General features: G+C 47.7%; 1 protein-coding gene across 2 annotated transcripts; it reads left to right on the top strand.

Moving 5' to 3' along the window:
- Positions 1-229: 229 nt before the first annotated feature.
- LOC115100185 (tctex1 domain-containing protein 1-like) lies at positions 230-20,682 on the top strand. 2 transcript variants are annotated; one of them, XM_029618494.1, is made up of 5 exons: positions 230-348; positions 1,793-1,971; positions 3,714-3,881; positions 8,001-8,075; positions 18,546-20,682. In XM_029618494.1, exons 2-5 carry the CDS (start codon positions 1,846-1,848, stop codon positions 18,891-18,893), a joined length of 717 nt encoding a protein of 238 aa, XP_029474354.1. In that variant the 5' UTR covers positions 230-348; positions 1,793-1,845; the 3' UTR covers positions 18,894-20,682. The 2 variants fall into 2 exon arrangements, with proteins under 2 accessions (XP_029474354.1, XP_029474352.1); XM_029618492.1 differs by having other exon boundaries at positions 234-560.
- The last annotated feature ends 18 nt before the right edge of the window (positions 20,683-20,700 follow it).

The following is a 20,700-nucleotide window of genomic DNA, read 5'->3' as shown; positions in this document are numbered from 1 at the left end:
AAACTTCCCACTGAGATAAGCCAAAGTACATTCTAATAATTTATCTTCTGTAAAGACAAGACGTCTGTGTAATTTAAATAACTTCTGCTGGGGAAAACATTGGTCAGGGATATGGCATTTGTCCATAGTGTTTAGAGAGGCTGGCCCTTGAAAAGTCAACAAAACAGTCAAAATAAATAGAGGGAGTGTTGGCAACCCTTTGCTACACAGGACACAGTAAAATACCATGGAGAAGTAAGAGGCTGCATCTTCCTTTACCGCGAAGACTTACATGGGCTAATATTTAACCCTCTGCCACAAAAACCAGGGAACACCTTAGGTGGAAGCTACTACAACAACCCACATTAGGTATGAAAAGCAACTCCTCTAACTTCCGAGCAGACATGGTGCCTAAACTCAGGAGGCTGAAACACCATTTGGAGATGGAGATTCACTTTATTAGCATGAAATAGCATGCAAGCTGGCAGGCCTTCCTTAACGTGCCACGAGTGCCTGGGCTGGATGGGCTTAATGCGATACTTTAATAGCTCAGATTTTCACCTGCACAGTGGGAATTGTTGGTGAGTCATCACTGAAATCACATTGCAAAGTAACGTGGAATTGTATTCATGTGTCACACCGGACTGGAGGCAATTCATCTAGAATTTGAAAATACGCCTCCCACTGCAGCTTGGGGTTTTTTTTTTTCTTACTAATTGAGAGTCATTGGAGTGGCTCAGAAGTCTGGTGGTCCTGGGGAAAGTTGGATTCCTTGCAGGCCATGATCTTTTGAATGGGACCAGATTGAACGTGGCCCGGGATGTGTGGGAGAGCAAGGCATCGGAGATCACGGCTTCTAGCACTGTCGGGTCATAGTTGTTTTTTGGGGGAAGAGGTGTTTGAATACATGGGTAAAATTATCAGGTGTGATGCTTTAGATTCTCCAGAGATCTCTGGATAATATTCTAGCATCCGTGGAAAAGAAACAAAAATCTAAATGGTGGCAGAGCTGAGGCCTTGGTCTTGCTGGCTGCCAGGAAATGCGTTTGGGGCAAGCTAGAGAAGTAGACAAAATCTCATTCTACTCACAAAATGATCCAACCCATAGCCTCGATTTCTTTTTGACACTTAGGAATTCATTTTTTTTTTAAATTGAAAATCTACCAGATAAAGCAAGAAATTCAATCTGCCCAGACGGACATTCTCCATGGGTTGGCCTGGCCTTTTCATCATCCTGATTGGGTTGATTTCAGAAATCTGGATCCCGCCCAGCACAGAATGTATAGAATCACTGGAGAGGGTAGGACTATGTACGGATAGGGCTCAGTAAGGGAAGTATTACAACCAATAAGGGCTAATAACATAGTCTGGGTAAAACAAATAAGCATGGGTGCAGCTTGCTTATTGCGGCGGCTACTACCCCAAACTAATCAAGCTCGATATTTCACTTGGATGCAGCTCCATCACTGCTCTCTACATTAAAGGTGGGGGTGGAAGGGAAATAGAACCAAGAGCTAAGAGAAACAGATAAGTATGAGAGAAAATATGTGTGAAGTTTGCTGGGCAGACTAGATGGGCCATTTGGTCTTCTTCTGCCGTCATTTCTATGTTTCTATGTTTCTATATTAAAAATATAATCTGTCTTGCTCACTTTTGATTTACTGTACGTCTAGAGGTGAAAAGTTTCTATAGTATTTGAAGCAGGCCTAGGAGTAAGCCAAAAGAGGTAACAGCACAGCCGAGAAAGTGGTTTAATCTGTGCAAGGTTTCTATCGATTTTCTTCGTATCTTATTCTATGATCTTGTTTTGCAGAGATCTCGGCCTCGGAAACTCCTCTTCGCTGGTGGGCGGCGACCCCACGAGGCATGAACAGCAGACAAGGGAAAGAGGCCAAGGCCTTGAGAGAAAGGGCTTCGAAAGCCAAGGAGGCGAGCGTGACCTTCAACGTGCCGGCCAGAGGGGGATGCGCCAACGCCAAAGCTTTAAAGCAGGTGAGAAGCGCCGAGCGAGCCCGTACCCCCTGTGGGCACTCTCTCTCGTTACGGGGTTTGAATTCCTCGGACAAGTCCTGGCATTTATCAGCCAGCAGTGGAATGGGGTTTTTTTTTAGCTTTGGCAGGCTTGAAGACTGTTGTGAGAGATGTTAAAGCGGCCTCCTGTGTATTTTATGATTTTAGAAAAGAATTTGATGGCTTTAGGTTAGGAGAGACTGTAGGTGGGGAGGGACCAAGATGTTAATGCATTACAAACGCTGCATATGCCTGAACTGATGTCGCTTTGATTTTAAGTGATGATATTTTAATGGAGTTATGTTTGTCTTGTCCAGATTTGGTTTTTTTTTTGTTTTTTTTATTTGTGTGTGTTTGGAACCTGCTCTGAGCTTGCCTTGAAACAATGGGATATAAATAGGACCAAATAAATGGGATGGCAGAGCCCCCTACAATGCTACAGTTTCAAAAGCAGATATCCATGCAGACTTGGCATTATTGTCTTGACCCAGATCACTACCCCAAGGCTTCTGAAGGGGAGATGCGACAGTATTAATAACTGATAACTAATATTGTCCAATAAAGAGAGTGAGCTAAATGAAATCCAAAAAATAAAAACCAGCAAACTCCCTAATGAAACTAAAACAAAAAAACATTTTCTTGCCATTCAAGTATAGGGGCTTAATATGGCTTGTGATAGCAGGACTTTTATATAGGCTGCTGGTATGAAGGTTCTGCTATCACAAACAGCTGTTCCTTTTTTGCCATACTGAGCCCCTATAGTTAATGCCATTAAAACATTTTTTTGTTTGGGTTCTGTCAAGGAGTTTGCTATTTTGGACTACATTACTAATAATAGCATTATCCAGTCAGACAGGTGAGATTACAGAGAAAGCCCTAAGTCCCAGAAGTTCTCCTAGCTCCCAGTCAGGATTGCCTGCTGTCTGTAAATTTACTGACTGTCAGTAAAAAGGTAAAAAAAAAAACCAACAACAACAAAAAAATCCATGGCCCTACAGGAAAAAAAACATCATGAGCAACAGGGCGCCTCCAGTGCTGTGGCTCAGGCTCTGCGAGGTTGCAATAGTCAGGAGTTGAGGCATAAAGGGGCGAATCTCCGCCCGGAAAGCACAGCTGTGCACAAACCGATGACGGTAAAACGGGGAGGATCTGGGGGAAAAAATAGTTGGACTGACAGTAAATATATGGAATATTCAGCACAAAAAAAGAAAATTTTCACGAGTTGGCAACTCCATTTCTGTTCCCTTCACTACCACCTCTCTTTCCCATCCTGTACACAGAGACAGTCAGCAGTCACACACGTGAACACCTTCACCGGGCTCCTAGCCATTTCAGTCTCTTGGGTTGGGCCCACATGCTCTGCACGCTCATATCAGGGTCGGTGGTGCTGCAGACGCTTTTAAAAATGTTTTCCCTTTTCCCCGCTAGCTCAAGGTGAGTTTCCGATCTGGGAGAAATGCTTAGTAAATTAGGCTCCCTCTTTGTACCAGAGGCAATGGAGAGTGGAGCGATCTGCCCAAACGGCACAGGGAGCAGCAGCAGGTTTGAACCCTGGGTTTCCCTGCTGCTCGGCCACTCCTGCAGAAAATTCTTCAAGAACTCCATGCTAGGGGCAGCAGGAGCTACAAAAAGACTTATTACAAGCTCATTGCCTCTGGAAGCCCAGGAGGAAATCTTTACCCAAGCTGCCATGGATAATGTATATTATCATGTTTATCTTACAGACATCTCCAGAGGCTGCTGGCACTAACGGCAGCTCCCCTGTAAAGCTGCAGGGCAGGAAGGGACCTGCCAAAGCCTCAGAAATCAGAAATGCCCCCGTGCCAGATACACCTGCGGCCTTCAGCCTGAAGGGGCTCCTGGCAGCCCAGAGGCTCACAAGAGAACTTAAGGTAAAAGTAAAATCCCTTCTGCTTTCAGGGAAATCGGGGATGTGGATAAATTAACAGGGACTCAGCTCCTCAGTTATCTCCATCCCTCTGCCTGGTCACGGCCATGGGCCTGAGTACTTGCTTTAGAATACAACTCTCCCCCTAAGAGTTTCTGTCTAAAAGAAGCTGCTGCAGCACCTGCCAGAATAAAGCAGTGAATTCAAACCTTTCCAGCATTATCAATCCCCTGGAGCAGGGCTGTCAGGATATCCTCGCCGAATAGTCATCAGAAGTATCTGCAAGGATTTGGCCTAAGAACAAGGCCCAGTTGTATAGCTCAGTTGTTGTCCTGAAGGACCAGAGGTTTGAATGCCTGAGTGTACTCTCTTTTAACAAACCGTTTGTGTGTCGTGGCTGTGGAGTTATCAAGCAATACTGCAGATGGTAATGAATACATGGAACAGTCTTCTAGTAGAGGCAGCAGGGGCAAAAGTGGTCAGAGAATTCAAGAAGGCCAGAGATGAGGGTGGAACATTTTTCATAGTAACGAAGTGAGGGTTGAGCCCGTGGAATCGCACTAGATAAGGGAACTGGGTGGCATTGCAGTCAAGCCCAGTGAGACAGGGTAAAGAGGGTACAATTGCACCGGGACCCCAAAAATATATTAAAAACATAAATAAATTAGAGCAGATCAGGGGTTCTCGATCCACTCCTCCACAATGAATAAGCATGAAAGATTTGCATACAATGGAGGCTGTGCATGCAAATTCTCTTATGCATATTCATTGTGGATATCTGAACACCTGCCTGGCCAGGTGTATCCTAGGGTCTGGGTTGAGAAATAATAACTGCAAGAAATGTCTGTGAAAATAAAGCTGGCCAGGTATCTCCAGGCAGTGCCTTCAAAATGAAAGAAAACACAAGTCTTGCAAGCACAGCTACACAATCACCACCCAGAACGCTGGGTGCAAAGAAATGAAGGCATAGTTCAAACCTAGGAGAATTCAAGAAGAATTTGTAGGCTTTAGCTGAAGATTTAATGGAAAAATTTCATTTTTGCTACATTTTTACAAAAACTAAGTGAAGGCATAATTACAGCCCTTGAGGATAAAGCTTAACTGCCTTACTTCAAGCCGATGGGAAGGGCCCCCCATCATCGATGGCTAGTTGTTGGAGTGATGACAGGCCTAAATGCGCTCCTTAGGATGCCGTATTCTTCATTGCTAGAGCTCTATGTCAGTGCTAACATACGGCAATGTCAGTGCTCCCTAACTACACGAATGAGCATCTATGGCAAAACAGCACCCACTGCATTACCACCGAGGGATGACCTCCCCTGCAGCGCGCACACACAGCAATACCTCTGACGGATGAGTTCCAGTGCGGTGCATGCGCACTGCAGCACTGCCGCGGAATGAGCTCCAGTGCAGTGCATGCACACTGCATCGCCACTAAGGGATAGCTTCCACTGCAGTGCACACACACACACACAGCAATACTTCTAAGGGACAAGTTCCAGTGCAGTGCACGCACACCGCAGCACTGCAGAGGATTACCTCCGCTGCAGAAAGCACACTGCAGCAGTACCCGTGCTGTGGGTGCCCACCCATCGAAGTCCTTCATTGCGGCAGTGATTAGGAGCAGCGTGGCTGCCATGGCACTTGCCTGGCTGCCTGCACCATCGGTAGAAAAAAAAACAAACCAGCAGATGACAGGGAACAGAGATGAGGATGCCCCCTCCCTCCCCCAAGCGATGAGGGAGAAGCCGGTGCCCACAAGACTGGATTCTCTCACCGCCTGCCCACCGACGGAAGCCCTTCACCGCAGCAGCGATGCCACAGGTACTTAAGAACATAAGAAAATGCCATACTGGGTCAGACCAAGGGTCCATCAAGCCCAGCATCCTGTTTCCAACAGTGGCCAATCCAGACCATAAGAACCTGGCAAGTACCCAAAACCTAAGTCTATTCCATGTAACCATTGCTAATGGCAGTGGCTATTCTCTAAGTGAACTTAATAGCAGGTAATGGACTTCTCCTCCAAGAACTTATCCAATCCTTTTTTAAACACAGCTACACTAACTGCACTAACCACATCCTCTGGCAACAAATTCCAGAGTTTAATTGTGCGTTGAGTAAAAAAGAACTTTCTCCAATTAGTTTTAAATGTGCCCCATGCTAACTTCATGGAGTGCCCCCTAGTCTTTCTATTATCCAAAAGAGTAAATAAACGATTCACATCTACCCGTTCTAGACCTCTCATAATTTTAAACACCTCTATCATATCCCCCCTCAGCCGTCTCTTCTCCAAGCTGAAAAGTCCTAACCACTTTAGTCTTTCCTCATACTTGCATTGTGAGATGCGCGCACGAAGGAACACAACAAAGGAGCCTGCCCTTTGAGCGGCCCTTCGTGCGGACCCGAAGTGTAACCTTGAAATTAGTACTCATTGCATTCTGGATGTAATTACGACTATCATGGATCAGTCGTGCTTCATTGAGCCTATGATAAATCGGTGTCTTTATGAAGATCTAAGGAGTGTCCCAAGAATGAAGCAAAGAAGAAACACAAGTCTGGCCTTCCCGTCGATGAGTAACAATCCTGCCACTATATCTTCCTGCTTAATGTTTACTCTGCTCCTATTAAATGTTCAGTCTCTGTCAAAAAATAAAAAAAATCCCCCTGATTACTGACTTGCTAGAGGATTTAAATCCCGCTATTTTTTTGCATGGCTAAAACCTGGCTGAATGGCAAAGATAATGTGCTCTGAAACCAAATTTCTCATCCTAACTATGATGTATTTCATTTTCCTAGCCCTAAATGAAAAGGTGGGGGATTATTAATAATTAGTAAAAAAAAAATAAAAAACAAAACTTAAGCTAGTACCTTACAAAAGAGGGATTAACCCTTCCTATGAGGTATCAATTCTAAAATCTCCTCAATTAAACACAGAAGTGGTCTACTGACCTCCAGGGAGGTCAGTAGACCACAGTATTTCCATCACCAGATTCTAAACATAATTTCAGGTGACCTTAACCTACGTGTAGATAAAACACTGAGAACAGCAGCCTGTGAAATGTTTTTAGAGACAATGGAAGCGCTGGGATGGTCCAAGTTTGTTTCTAAAGCCACTCATGAAGCCGGCCATATTCTAGACCTAATATTTGCCAATACCAATAACTCTCTAATCAATACTTCTCACACCAGATTACCCTGGTCTGATCAATTAATAAAGGAGGAAATAACCCTCACCAAAGTACAGATAATAATCCAACCTTTACCTTCAGGAAAAAGATAGAGACAGAGGTGCTCACAGAAGCAATAGAAAATAAGCTCCTTGAACTAAATCAAGCTAATGCCTCCTGGGATCAGATCATCAATAACATAGCTGGAAACCTCAGTCCTGTCCAGATGAAACTATTAACAAAGAAAGGAATACCACAAAACATAAGAAGCTCTGGTACATTTATTTAAAACGGGAGTCTCCATGGAATGGAGTGAGCTCAGGAATGTTGAGAAGTTCTGGCAGGTGACAGCAGGTGGCTCCACAAGCATCTGAAAGCAAAGTACCTTCCTTGGCACCTGAACCAGCCAGATTTTGCACAGCAAGTTGAATTATTTTACAAGGGTAAAAAAAAAAAAGAATTGTTGAGCCATGCAGCACAGGAGGTGACATAGTAAAAGGGGGGTTTACACTGGGGGACGGACGGGACCCACTACTATTTTTGTCAAACATTGCTGTGCATCATAACAGGAAAGACTGCAGTGGCCCTTTAACAAGGACGGCACCAAAAACACGGCTTTTCTACATTATGCGCGCTGCTATTTTTTTGTTTCTGGCATTTCTCCCATGCTGGAGGCTTGAGCTCATGTTCAAAAAGGGGAGAAATCAATCCAATAAATATTACTGCTCACGAGTTTCAAAGCCGTGCCCATCAATCCTCTTCCTTTGCGCAGGTCCAAAATAAGCAAAGCTTTTTTTTTTTTTTTTTACACAGTAGAAACAGAAATCGGCAGTTTGTGTAATGCCAAGTTGCAATCAGAAATGCGGCGTGTGAATGTAATTGGGAAGTAGAACAGCGCACCTGCTTTTTACGCCGATGCTGTAAAATTCTCCACCTACTGTTCCCTTGCCTTGTAGAACCGAGCGAGCTGGAGAAAGCAGCCGAGGCTCCGCGTCAGCCACCGCCCACCTGTCACCATCATCGACGACCAGGTAAACAGAAACGAGAGGGTTTTTAGCAAAGTCTCGCGTTCTCGCTCACCTGACGTGCTGCCGGAAGATCTGCCACGCTCTTGGCTTCCAATAATAAATAAAAGGTTCCTTTGCATCCCCCCCTGCAAAGGTAGCAGAAGTGGGTTGTGTATTTGATGGGCTGTGCCCCATTGAAATACAATGAACTAACGAACGTATTAGAAGGGTAAGAGGAGGTTCGCTGGGATAAGTGACGTCTTTCCTAGAGTAAACCGGACTTTTTAGCTGTTTTATTTGTTCTGATGGCCTCTGATATTATTCTCACCAGACACAGACAGTCCAGAGGCTGTACCATAAGCTCTGTGAAATGAGACTTTAAACCCTAAATATGTGTACCCTAGAAGAGAGGGGATATGAAAGGGGCATTCAAACACCTCGGGAGTCAGACTAATGCACCGGATGCAAGTATTTTTGAGGGGAAATGGAAATTTTAGTAGATCAAGGGACCACGAGATGAGGCTCAAAGGATGCAGACTCGGGAGTCACACATGGAAAGGTTGTAGATATACGGAACAGCTTCCCAGTGGATGCCAAACCAGTAAGAGAATTCAAGAAAGCGTGGGACAAGCAGCACAGAGGATCTCTGCTTGTAAGAATTTAGAGGTCGTGCCGCATGGTTTCTGCAGAGGCCTGGCAAGTTCTCTCTGTTTCTATACGTCCTCTACTGGCCAGCAGAGGGCACTATTGCACAGAGACAAATTCTCATACTTCAGAGTCCCCTGTTTTCCACTGCTCGGCCACGAGCTGGAGGTCATGGTGGGCGAGGAGAGGGGAGAGCAACTGTTTAAAATTTCTCTACTGTTCCTGAGTTTGCCAGCTCTGTGTCAGAGCTGATTTATTCTTCTTATATAAAAAGCTATGGGGTAACTACTCTTAAGGTTTATCTATTACATACTCAGTACCTTAAACTTTTAAAGGAAGGCCCACACCATTGAGCTGCTGTTAAGAGGGTGCTTGCTTTAATAGGCTCTGGTGCTTCCATCTGTGGGGGTGAGAATATGCTCTGAACATTTAAGCCAGGATCAAGGGAAAAGAGCATAAGAAGAACAAATGCAAAAAGAAAGAGATGAATACTGAATATAAATGAGAATGGGAACACCTGTGTTAGCCTCTCAAAATATAAACCATTAAAACAATCAAGCAAGCCCTTGGGTGGAGATGGTACCTTTATAAGGGCTTAATGCTCACTGAGCTGCTCCTCAGGCCCTGGCTCTTCCTTTCATTTCCGATTCCCCTTCCCTCCTGGGATGAATGACCGGCCCCAGAGGCGACATCTGAAGCACCCGCCACGGCAGGGGCAGCCACGGCCTGCTGTAGCAGTGTCCAGGCAGGGAGGGGGGGGGGGGGAGAAGGGCTTCTGCTGGCCAGCAACCACGAAACAAGCCACCAGTCTTGGACAGAGGCTAATCTGCAGAGCATACAGATGTGTGCAGCTGGTGGCTCCTACCACTACCAAAGAACCACGTGCTTCTGACGTCCTAAACTTTAACGTTTCCAAAGGGCCTTCCACAAGCAAGTCTGCTTACCGCTGTGGGGGTGGAAAGAGGCCAGCGTTCAGAGTTTGCCCCCCTCGCTAGGGGGGGAGATAAAGAGGATGAGGTTAGCAGGGACCCGATAAAGTGAACGCAGGGATTTCATTGTGAATTCCTTGCGCATGCTTTACCCCCGCGTACGTCGCCGCTGTAAAGTATCACCGCAGCAGTGACCTGGCGCTGGGAGTGTCCCTGTGAAAACTGGCGGCCAGGGGTACAAAGTACTGGGGGGGGGGGGGGGGGGAAATGTGCAAGCACCTTGGGGGAATAGGAAAATTATCCTCCTCCCTATCGAGCAGGCTCCAGTGCAGTGCCAGAGGGAAGCATTTCCCATAGACAGAAAAGCTCCAGGTCAAGGGATCAGCGGGGGAAGCTCAAACATATTCTCCGACACCCCCCCCCCCCAGAGGCTGGAGGACCCCGCCCCAGACTTCCAGCAGAGATTATAGGAGCTAAAACAGTGGCAGAATTCAAGCTTGCATAGGCAAGGAGACCTGTGTCAGCTCCCTATACAGTTATAAGTGGACAGACAAGGGTTACTCCTGGGGGAATTCTGTGCAAAAAAAATAAAAATTCTGCAACAAAAAATTGAAAATTCTGCGCACACATTTTCTAAATTCTGCACATTTATTTATAAAAATAACACAATATTTTTTGCAAATTATTCTAGAATTCAGTGCAATGAGTGTCCCTGGCAACTTGGCTCATCTGCCAGCAGTGTCAATTGCTGCTGCTGCTGGCAGATGAGCCAAGCTGGCAGGGACTGCTGCAGTTGTTGCTCACATCTCCACCTGAATATCCATGCTCACTGTCTCTCTTACATATCAGACATATGCTTTCTCTCACATGCCATCTGTGACACACATGTTCTGAATCCCCACATACAACACTCTCTCTCTCTCTCACACACACACTCTCCCAGGTAGACACCTACCCACACTCTCAGGGCTAGGGCCTCTTCTTTAGCTCCTCTCTTTCCCCCTCCCCCCTTCTTTCTCTGTCCCTCTTCCCCTCTGTTCCCCTCCCCTTCTCTCTCTCCCCCTCTTCTCCTCCTTGCTTGCTTACCTCAAGCTGCCGGTGCCGTGCTACGATGCGCCCACTCTCCATGCGCCACCTGACTTCCCTTCTCTCCCTCCCTCCTCTTTCCCACTCCCCTCTGTTCCCTCCCTCCTCTTTCCCACTCCCCTCTGTTCCCCTCCCCCTCTTCTCCCCCTTCTCCTCCTTGCTGCTTGTTCCTCGAGCCGCCAGTGCCGTGCTGAGATGTGATGCCCCCACTCCCCGTGCGCCACCTGATGTCGCTGTCCCAGATTGGCTGCTGTCCGTGCGCGGCATGCTTCCGTTTTTTTTTTAATACTTTTGCGGCACGGGAGGAAATCGAGAGGGCAGTGAGGGAGGAAATCTGCACAAACTGCGACGAAATCTGTGCGGCAGCGATGAAATCTGTGAGGTGAGGGAGGAAATCTACGTGAAGGAGGAATTCTGCATTCCACAGTAGCGCAGAATTCCCCCAGGAGTAAAGGGTGGACCAAATGGCCCTTTCCTGCCGCCATCTTCCATTTTTTTGAATGAAATTCAGCTGCTTAGCTTTAGGGTTTATCACATAACTTGGTCAAAAATGCAGAGAACTAAGAACCTACCGAACCCCCCAATGGAGGAAAACAAGATAACTTCAGCAGAAAGCACCACTTGTTCACATAACCAGGGCGGATCATGTCCCTTAGCATTCCTCAACCTCCTAAACTGAAGAGGACTGGCTGGCTGGTAGTGGGGGGGGGGGGGAGACTCCTGAAATCTGGGGGGAGGAGTAGTAGTTCCCTCTTATGGCTGAAGAACATGGGAGTGCCCAGGACATACATCTCCCCACTGCAGGAGTCTCCCCCTAATGTTTCAATGAATAATATTTATGACCAAGGAGCTGCACATCTTGCATGCAGCATAAGGGAAGGAAAAATAATCAGGTCTTCTTCTGCTAGAGGATGGTGGAGGCAGGCGCTAAAAATACCCACCGAGGTGGCAATAGGGAGAAATGTTGCCCCATTCCAGCAGCCTTTGGCATAGCCAGCAATCTGATTTTTTGGTTTTTTTTAATTTGTTTGTTTACAGTCAGAGTAAGGGCAGTCTGGGCCTCTGCTGAGCCAGATGTTAATGTTTAGTCTGCCGGCTCAATTAGCTGCTCTGAAGAGTGCCAGCAGTCTGTCCCAGCCCCTGCAAACGGCAGCAGTGGGGGGCCTGGGCTGAAACTGCAAGCAGCACATTTTGACCCAGCGGTTTAGGGCAGTAGAAAACGTCCAACTCATGGCTGCCACGTGACTGGATGGGAGGTGGCACGGGTCTGCTTCTCCCCTCACTGACTGCAGACCAGCAACAATGGAGAAACCTGGATTTTATAGAAGTGGCACCTGCACACAAGCTGGATGCTGAACAAAACGCACATGAAAAGTTGTCTGTTGTTAGACCCCAGCCAGAAAAACACTTTTATTGCAAAAGTATGGCCCAATATATTACCACCAATGCAACTTCAACAGACCAAGAACTCGCTCCCTTACAGAACCCGAAAGGGAACACCCAGACTGATGGGGTAACGAGCTGTTCATCAAGAGGACACGTTCCAAAGCAATTTAGGAAGGGGAAACGCTTTCTTCCCTGCGTTATGCGAGGCTGAAGCTCAGAGTCTATGCACTGTTCGATGCCGCGCATCCATGCAGGGGCGCCGATGCAATACGATGCGTACGTAAAAAATGGCGCAGTAGGGAAGAACTGTGCGTCCATAGCGCTCCAACGCATCGGGTGCCCAGACTCGCATGGGCGCTCACTATGAGCGTCTGTTATCCCGCTGCTTCAGTCCAATTTCTGCGTTACGGTGCTGAAGATGCCCATAGCAAAGTGGCCCTTGATATGAATATGTTTGGGCATGCGTTTTGGATGCACTAAATATTCTCATTGCATTGGATGCTAGTCTAGCGCGTCCAAAACACACATCCAAGCAGACGTATGCCTGTGCACCACAGTGAGCGCACTTTATTGCAGCTGGCCCCTTGGTGCGTAGACAGGAACACGCAGTGCGCAGAAAGGGAAACAGAACGGAGCACACAAATGGGCCCATGGCTGCTAACACACTGCATGTGATTTCCTTTTTTGTACTCAATTTCAATCTTCTTGTTAAAAAAAAAAAAAGAAAAGGAGTGGTTAGATGGCTGCATACCCAGGTCAAACCGCAAGTCAGAGAGAAAACGACACAGCTGGAATCACTTAAGTGGGGTAGAATAAAAATGAATATTAACACGGGATTTAATGTTATCTGTACCATGCTGAGGATTTATAGAACACCTCCCCACCCTAAATAGGCTACTCAAACTAGTAAACAAAAGTTTCAAAATTGCACTGCATAAAACAAATCAAAACTTTACTATAGTACACAAAAACAAACAAGTCAATTAAAATGCAGTATGCAAAACACAAATAGGGGCGGATTTTAAGAGCCCTGCTCGCCGGTGAGCCTATTTTACATAGGCCTACCGGCGCGTGCAGAGCCCCGGGACTCGCGTAAGTCCCGGGGATCTCCGAGGGGGGCGTGTCGGGGGCGGTCCCGGTCGTCACGGCGTTTTCGGGGCATGTCGGCAGCGTTTTGGGGGCGGGTACAGGGGCGTGGCTACGGCCCGGGGCAGTCCGGGGGCGTGGCCGTGCCCTCCGTACCCGCCCCCAGGTCGCGGCCCGGCGCGCAAGGGGCCCGCTGGCACGCGGGGATTTATGCCTCCCTCCGGGAGGCGTAAATCCCCCGACAAAGGTAAGGTGGGGGCTTAGACAAGGCCGGGTGGGTGGGTTAGGTAGGGGAAGGTGAGGGGAGGGCAAAAGGAAGTTCCCTCCGAGGCCGCTCCGATTTCGGAGCGGCCTCGGAGGGAACGGGGGTAGGCTGCGCGGTTCGGCGCGCGCTGGCTATACAAAATCGATAGCCTTGCGCGCGCCGATCCAGGTTTTTAGCAGATACGCGCGGCTCCGCACGTATCTACTAAAATCCAGCGTACTTTTGTTTGCGCCTGAGCGCAAACAAAAGTAGGCCTATTCGCGGAGTATGAAAATCCGCCCCATAGGGTTCTTCAAACACACATTGGGCATAAACCATACCTAACCAGCCAAAGGAGATTACCCTCCCATCTCCACCAACCTATACCTCAGCCAGGGCCAGCGCCACCAATTAGGCAAACTAGGTGCTTGCCATGAACAGAGCCTATCCTGCTCGCGGCAGAGAGGAGAAGAGATTCGGCGGGCTGAGACTAAAGTAGGACTGGGAAGCAGAGCAGAGACCAGGGCGCCGCTCTGACCCCAGCTCACTACTCCCATTAAACAGTTGTTAGCCACTTTCTAAATATCTTAGTCCACCACTTACAAGCTCCCCAGCCGCCCATCTTTGGGACCTTATACTGAGAGACCGTTTTCAGCTTTTATTTTATTTTGCTTGGGAATTTCAATGTTATAAACAAGAAAGGTCAATGGAAAAAGTGACTGATATAAAAACACCCAGGAGAAAAATGAGTGGAAGAGAGTTCATTTTTCCACAGATTTCTTTTTTCTTCTAAACACTGACTTTCCCAGGCAAAATAAAATAAAAACTGAAAACTAAGGCAGGGCCTTATACTACAAGTTAACACTGTCAGAGACAGCCATTAGCATCAGTCACAGTTCCCCCGAGCATGCTAAAATGCAATTTCCCAACCAATGAGGGATCACTAGGGGTCAAAGGACTTTAATTAGCCATAAAACCTAGGTTCAGGTAACTCATGAGCCTAAAATAATTCTAGAGTAGATTTCAGCTTAGGCAAAACTATCTCCTCCCAACTCCCTAGCAATCTTCATCCCCAACATGCAAAACTGGTTGGGGGATGTGTGGCCTAAGACTCAGCTGTCCAACCTTCCCTTCAAAGAGGAAGCCTGCTGTTTGGAGAGGACCTGGAGCAGCTGACGAAGCAATTGGGGGAGTCGGAGGGTAACAAGTTGCCTGAGGACAAGAACCCCCCCCACCCCAGGAGTTTTTACCTCTGCGATCTCGATTTCAGGAGGCGAGGAGGTTTCAGGCTGGCAGGAGTCCGGCACCGGCTGCGCTGAAGCAGACTTCTGACCCACAGCAGGTCCTCCAGGGGCAGTGGGTCAGAAGAATAAGATTGGGCAATGAAGGTGTGCTGGTCCACTTTTCTCCAGAGGCTATTGGAGGGAGGCTGGCCCTAGCTCACGTTGAACCGGTGGGTCCTGGTGGTGGCGATAGGCTACGCTTTAGAATTTTCTTGGTTGCTTAGGAACGCCTTTGTAATCTGCGTCTCTGGAGCAAGCGGGAGGCAGTGTGGAGACATTGCAATATCTGCAGCTCTTGCGCCTCCCCTGGAGAGAGGACAGGGTTGATACGCCATGTACTTCATGGTGCTCAAAAGGGAAGAGACTTTTTGACCCATTCTCAATCTGCAGAAAGTCAATGCTGTCTTCTGGGTGCTGTATTTTTGGATGGAGACGTTGTGCACGGTGATTGTGTACCGCCGCTAAGGGGAGTTTCTGGCATCGTTGAGACTTGTCAGAAGCCTACCTGCATATCCCCATTCAGACCGACCACCAGAGGTTTCTGAGGTTCATGGTATTGGGGGAACATTTCCAGTTTCGAGCTCTTCCCTTTGGATTGGCGAAAGCACCACGCACATTCACAAAGGTGATGGTGGTAGTGGCTTTCAGGAAGGAGGGTATCCTGGTGCACCCGTACCTGGGCGATTGGCTGACACAGGCAAAGTCGGAAGTGGAGTGTGCTCATTTGGTCCAGCAGGTACTACAGCATCTAGAGTCGTTGGGATGGGTGATGAACCTCATAGTCATTTGAGGCCAACCCAATCCTTGGAATATCAGAGCTCGCTTTGAAACCTGGCTAGGGAAGTTTTTTTTAACACTATGGAGAGTCCTCAAGCTGCAGTCAAGTTCTTTGGCTGCTGAACCTGTAGGTGCCCAGGGTCAGGGATTACCTGCAGGTCCTGGGCTCCATGGCATCTATGCTGGATTTAGTACCATGGGCCTTTGCTCACATGTGCCCTCTGCAGGAGGCTGTGTTATCCCATCGGAAGAATTTCAGCTTCCTTTACCATTGCTGGAGGATGCCAGGTCCAGTCTTTCATGATGGCTGTCTCGGTGCAATCTGGAAATGCCCATCTGGGTGTTAGTGACCACTGATGTCAGCCTCTCTGGCTGGGGGGCGATTTGTCATGGGAAATAGGCCCAAGGGCAGGGGTCGCCGGCAGAGATGACTTGGTCTATCAATCGGCTGGAAACCAGGGCAGTGCACAAGGCTTTGTTAGTGATTTTTCCGCTTGTCTAGGACAAGTCTGTGCAAGTGTTATCGGACAATGCAATGACAGTGGCATACATCAATTAGCAGGGCAGCACGAAGAGTTGCATGGTGGTGCAAGAATTGCTCAGATGGGCAGAGAAACATCTGGTGCAGATAGCTGCTTCTAATGTGGCTAGAATAGACAATGTGCAGGCAGACTTCCTCAGCAGATAACATATGGAGCCGGGGGAGTGGGCATTGCTGCAGGCAAGGTGGGGCAGACCAGTGGTGGACCCCATGGTGACTCCAGTGAATGCAAAAGTACATTAGTTTTTCAGTTACAGAAGGGAGGGCATCAATACTCTCGTTCAATTGTGGCCAACATGTCTGTTGCTGTATGTGTTTCCACCATGGCCTCGCATAGGTCGAGTGCTGGGGCGAATCGAAGTCCATGCGGGCAAGGTGATTCTGGTGGCAACCGAGTGGCCGCTTCGGCCGTGGTTTGTGGACCTTCTGCATCTGGCAGTAGACTGTCCTATTCACTTGTCTCGCCTCTCCAGGTTACTGTGGCAGGGACCCATATTTTCAGACCGGGAGGATCGCTTCTGTCTAGTGGCTTGGCTTTTGGATGGTGGCGACTCCATTTGAAGAGTTATTCAGAGCCAGTGATTACAACTTTGCTTCAGGCTAGGAGGCCTTCCTCTTCATTGGTTTATGTCAGAGAATGGAGAGTCTTCGAATCTTGGTGTTTGCAGAACATGGTGCAGCCTTTAAAGTTGGACAGTTCACAGGTCTTGTGAAGGGCTTGGCCTATAATACCCTTGGGTTCCCTTCGTGGCAGGATTCAGGGTAGACTGCCGGGGTCTCATCCGGATGTGGCTCATTTTCTAAAAGGAGCAAAAACATGTGTGTCCTCCAGTGCGGAACATCTGTCCAACTTGGAATCCTCCCTTTGAGCCAATGTGGAGTGCATGTTGAAGGATTTAATCCTGAAGACTGTTTTCCTGGTGGCCATCTGTTTTGGCCAGGCGAATATCTGAGCTGCAAGAGTTGTCGAGCAGAGATCCTTTTCTCTGCTTTTCAGAGAATGGAGTTTATTTACTTACGGATCCTTCCTTTTTGCCGAAGGTGATGTTCTTTCACCTTAAGCAGGTCGTCGAGCTTCCTGCCTTTCTGAATTTTATGGCCGATGTGTCAATGGCTAGGGAGCTTCACTTTTTGAATGTGCGTCAAAATCTTTTGCGATATCTAAAGGTGACGTATGCCTTTCGGATATCAGATCATCTTTTTATCCTGTTCAGTGGAGCAAAGAAGGGAAGCAAGGCTTCCAAGGGCACTATTGCTCGAGGGTTAAAAAGAGAAGATAGCGTTGTCTTACAGCTGTAAGGGCTGGTCAGTGCCGGAGGGGTTGAGAGCACATTCCACTAGGGTGCAGGAAACCCTATGGGCAAAGTGTCAGTTGCTCTCTCTGCAGGAGATCTGTCGTGCGGCGATGTGGTCTTCTCTTCACACTTTTACCAAACATTATCACTTAAACGTGTGGGCCCCAGAAGATGCTATATTTGGAGACGGTGAATTGCATGCGGGTCTATCGAGTTCCTGCCCAGAGTAGAGGGGCTTGCGTACATCCCACTTGTCTGGACTGATCTGAGGTACAAACAGGAAAGGAAAATTGGTTCTTACCTGCTAATTTCTTTCCTGGAGTATGACGGTTCAGTCCAGAGACCCGTCCCCATCTTTCACAAGACTTCCTCTCTTCTGGATATGGTTGAGCTGGTTTATGATATGCTCAGAGTAAGAAGTATATGTGGGTATATGTTTTGTGTTGAATCAAGAGGGCCTAGTTTGCAGGGGGCTCCAACTTTATGCCTCTGTTCGCTCAAGGTTTATTGGGGTTTGTTAGGGTAGACATCTTGGATTGGGTACAGGTCAATACTGAGGGACTGCAGGTGGCACTCTTGGTTATGTAGCAGTGCCTCAAAGTTTTGTTCTCTGCCTCCATCTGCTGGTAGGGATGCATAAACCCACTTGTCTGGATTGATCCTTGGTACTCCAGGATTGAAAATTAGCAGGTAAGAACCAATTTTCATATCCTATCAAGTAGATCTAATTCCTGTTTCTCAGTTCCAGGAATAGCAATAGCTTTCTTTAGCCCACCTGGCTTACTATTTCCTGAACTTTCCCTTCAGGAACTTGTCCAAACTTCTTTTAAACCCCGCTATGTTCATCATCTTTACCACGTCCTCTGGCCACAGATTCCACAGCTGACTGAAAAAGTGCTGCCTATGATTTGTTTTGAATCTGCTGGTTGTTAGTTTCAAGGAGTGTCCCGTTGTTTTGATATTATCTGAAATGGTAAATAATCACTCTTTATTTTCTCATTCTACCCCATTTGTGATTTTGTAAACTTCTATCATGTCCCCTCTCAGCCAACAGAGATTAATCTCGGCAAAAAGGTTCAGGCTTGAATAGATTTACGATGTGAGCATGGGTCCTGTGAAACAAACCTGCATAAAGTCCCCTACTTTATCTTCACTTCAAACTGATTCCCCATTTGTAAATCAACTCACATTTGAGTTTCTCTTTCCCTCTTCTCTGTTTCAGGTTCCTGTCAGTTCTGCAAAGCCAAAGGTAAAGTTCTCTTGCTCCAAAGCAGAAAAACTGATCAAAGAATATTTGCAGGCCAAGCTTGCGCCAGTTTCCTATGATCCCGTCAGATGCGCCAGCTTGACGACAGCTGTGTGTGAAGAAATAAAAAGCCTCACCAAGAAAGTCACCCCTGCTCGCTACAAGCTGATCTGTCAGGTCACCATCGGCAGCAACGAGCAGGAGGACATTGTGGTGACCAGCCAGTGCCTGTGGGACCCCCACTCTGACAACTTTACGTCTTGCAGCTATGTTAATCGCACCCTGTTCTGCGTAGTCTCAGTGTATGCCGTCTACCTGGAGTAACCTCAGGAAAAAGGAAAAAAAAAAATGTCTCCCCCAATGCAATGACACTTTTTCTGCAGCCCTTGCACTGTCAAAGCAAGGCGCCTGGGTTCACGTGCAAGACCACCATGTGCTCTGCCAAAATACTGTCATCAGGTCACGGCCTGCTGCAACTCTCTCTCTCTCGGTCCCTCTAGGAAAACCCCCCACAAACTTTCAATTCCAGGGTTCTGCGGGTTCCCTTTTCATTCCTGCCCTGCTACTGCTGGGGCAACTGAAACACAACACATAAGAGGAAACCAAAATCAAACTCTACCAGGGTCCTATCTGCCTCTAACTTCTAGGCCAGTTAGTTTGATCCCTTCTCGCTCCAGATCAAACCACTGTCTAAGAGAACCCCGAGCTTGGCATCCCTCCTCAGTCCCAGCTATGGACTTGCAGGCCCTGTGCTGTCCTCGCCATTAACTTCCCTCACCTTGGAGGGCTTCCAGCCTCTTACTTCCGCTTAGGCTGGCTACCCCCCGTTCCTTGGATGGGGTCACAGCCCCGATCCTCCCTCTCCTGCCTGCTTCCAGGCTGTTCTTTTTCTCATCCTGGGTTTTCCATTGCCTCTGCCCGCCTCCCTTCTTGCTAATGTGCTCTGGTGTGGGGTACAGAGGGTAGCCCACACCAGAGCAGCATCTCAGCGACATGATGCACTGCAAGACGATTCAACCCCTTAAGCTTCTAATGAAGAATTTGCAGATGCGTAGACAGAGTGCATGCTTCTCACCTCTGGATAAAGAAACGACCGCCTCAAACAAATAAATGCAGTGAAGCAGACCAGTACTTCAGCCTGGTCCATAAGCACCATCCAACTAGTTGGACTTCCAGAATGTCCACGATAAGTGTGCATGAGACAAATTTACATGTAAAGGAGGCCAGACAGGCCAATGTATCCCATGCATATTCACTGTGAATCTCTTGAACAGCCTGGCCAGGTGGCTTCCAAAACTGGGGTAAGAACCACTGATATATGCGACATCCCTTGGCATTATTCACTGGAAAAGAGTGAATCTGCTAATCCGAGCGGCTGGAGCTGTTTTTGCTAGATACAGGGTTGTAGATCAGCTCCCAATCTTAGGATTTTCAGTCACAGGTAGGGAACCCCCGTTGCCTTTTCCTGCCTGCTAATTCTTTGTAGCCCTGGCCCCACCTTACTTTTGCTTACCCCTGTACAATGCTGACGACCCTGTCAGCCCCAGATCAGAATAAGAAGTTACTCTTTGGCGCTTCCTCGGGACACCGCCGAGTGCTGCAATAATGTTTTCAGACAGGGCTGCGAGGATTTTCCTGCTCAGCTATCATCTATGTGACATCAGGAAGTCTTATTAGTCCTGCAGCATCGCAGCCAATGCATTAGAGTTACCTGCAGACTCAAAAGTGGCCCGTCCAAGCTGGTACGGCCATGGGGGCCACACTGACCCCCTTACTCCCGCTGCACCATCATCCGCATGGAAGCAATTTACAGAGCGCTAACAGCGGCCAACTGGATGCTGCGATTCAGCTTTACCCGGCCCGCAAGTCTACTTTCTGTGGGGACATGCACTGGAATTCACCCCTTCCTATTATTAAAAAAACCCATTTACATACAGGTTTTGGTGGTGAAGCAGAAAATAAATCTTTTAAATAAAATGTGACCGCTTTCATCATGGGATCTCACTTGACATCTGTGGAACGGAAAGGGCCTTTTTTTTTTTTCTGCTGTCTCTAAACTCTGGTTGAGATCCCAGGCACTGGCGACCACACTGCACACTTCTTCCTCTGTTTTGACAATATGAGGGGGGAG

This window comes from Rhinatrema bivittatum, chromosome 10 (assembly GCF_901001135.1).
Source record: "Rhinatrema bivittatum chromosome 10, aRhiBiv1.1, whole genome shotgun sequence".
Taxonomy (NCBI): domain Eukaryota; kingdom Metazoa; phylum Chordata; class Amphibia; order Gymnophiona; family Rhinatrematidae; genus Rhinatrema; species Rhinatrema bivittatum.
Note: the sequence above shows the minus strand (reverse complement) of the source record. Positions and strands in the feature narration are given on the sequence as shown.

Coding starts and splice junctions, on each gene's coding strand:
- LOC115100185 (XM_029618494.1), top strand. CDS start 1,846: ATGAACAGCAGACAAGGGAAAGAGGCCAAGGCCTTGAGAGAAAGGGCT. Junction 1,972..3,713: donor ACGCCAAAGCTTTAAAGCAG/GTGAGAAGCGCC, acceptor TTTATCTTACAG/ACATCTCCAGAGGCTGCTGG. Junction 8,076..18,545: donor TCACCATCATCGACGACCAG/GTAAACAGAAAC, acceptor TCTCTGTTTCAG/GTTCCTGTCAGTTCTGCAAA.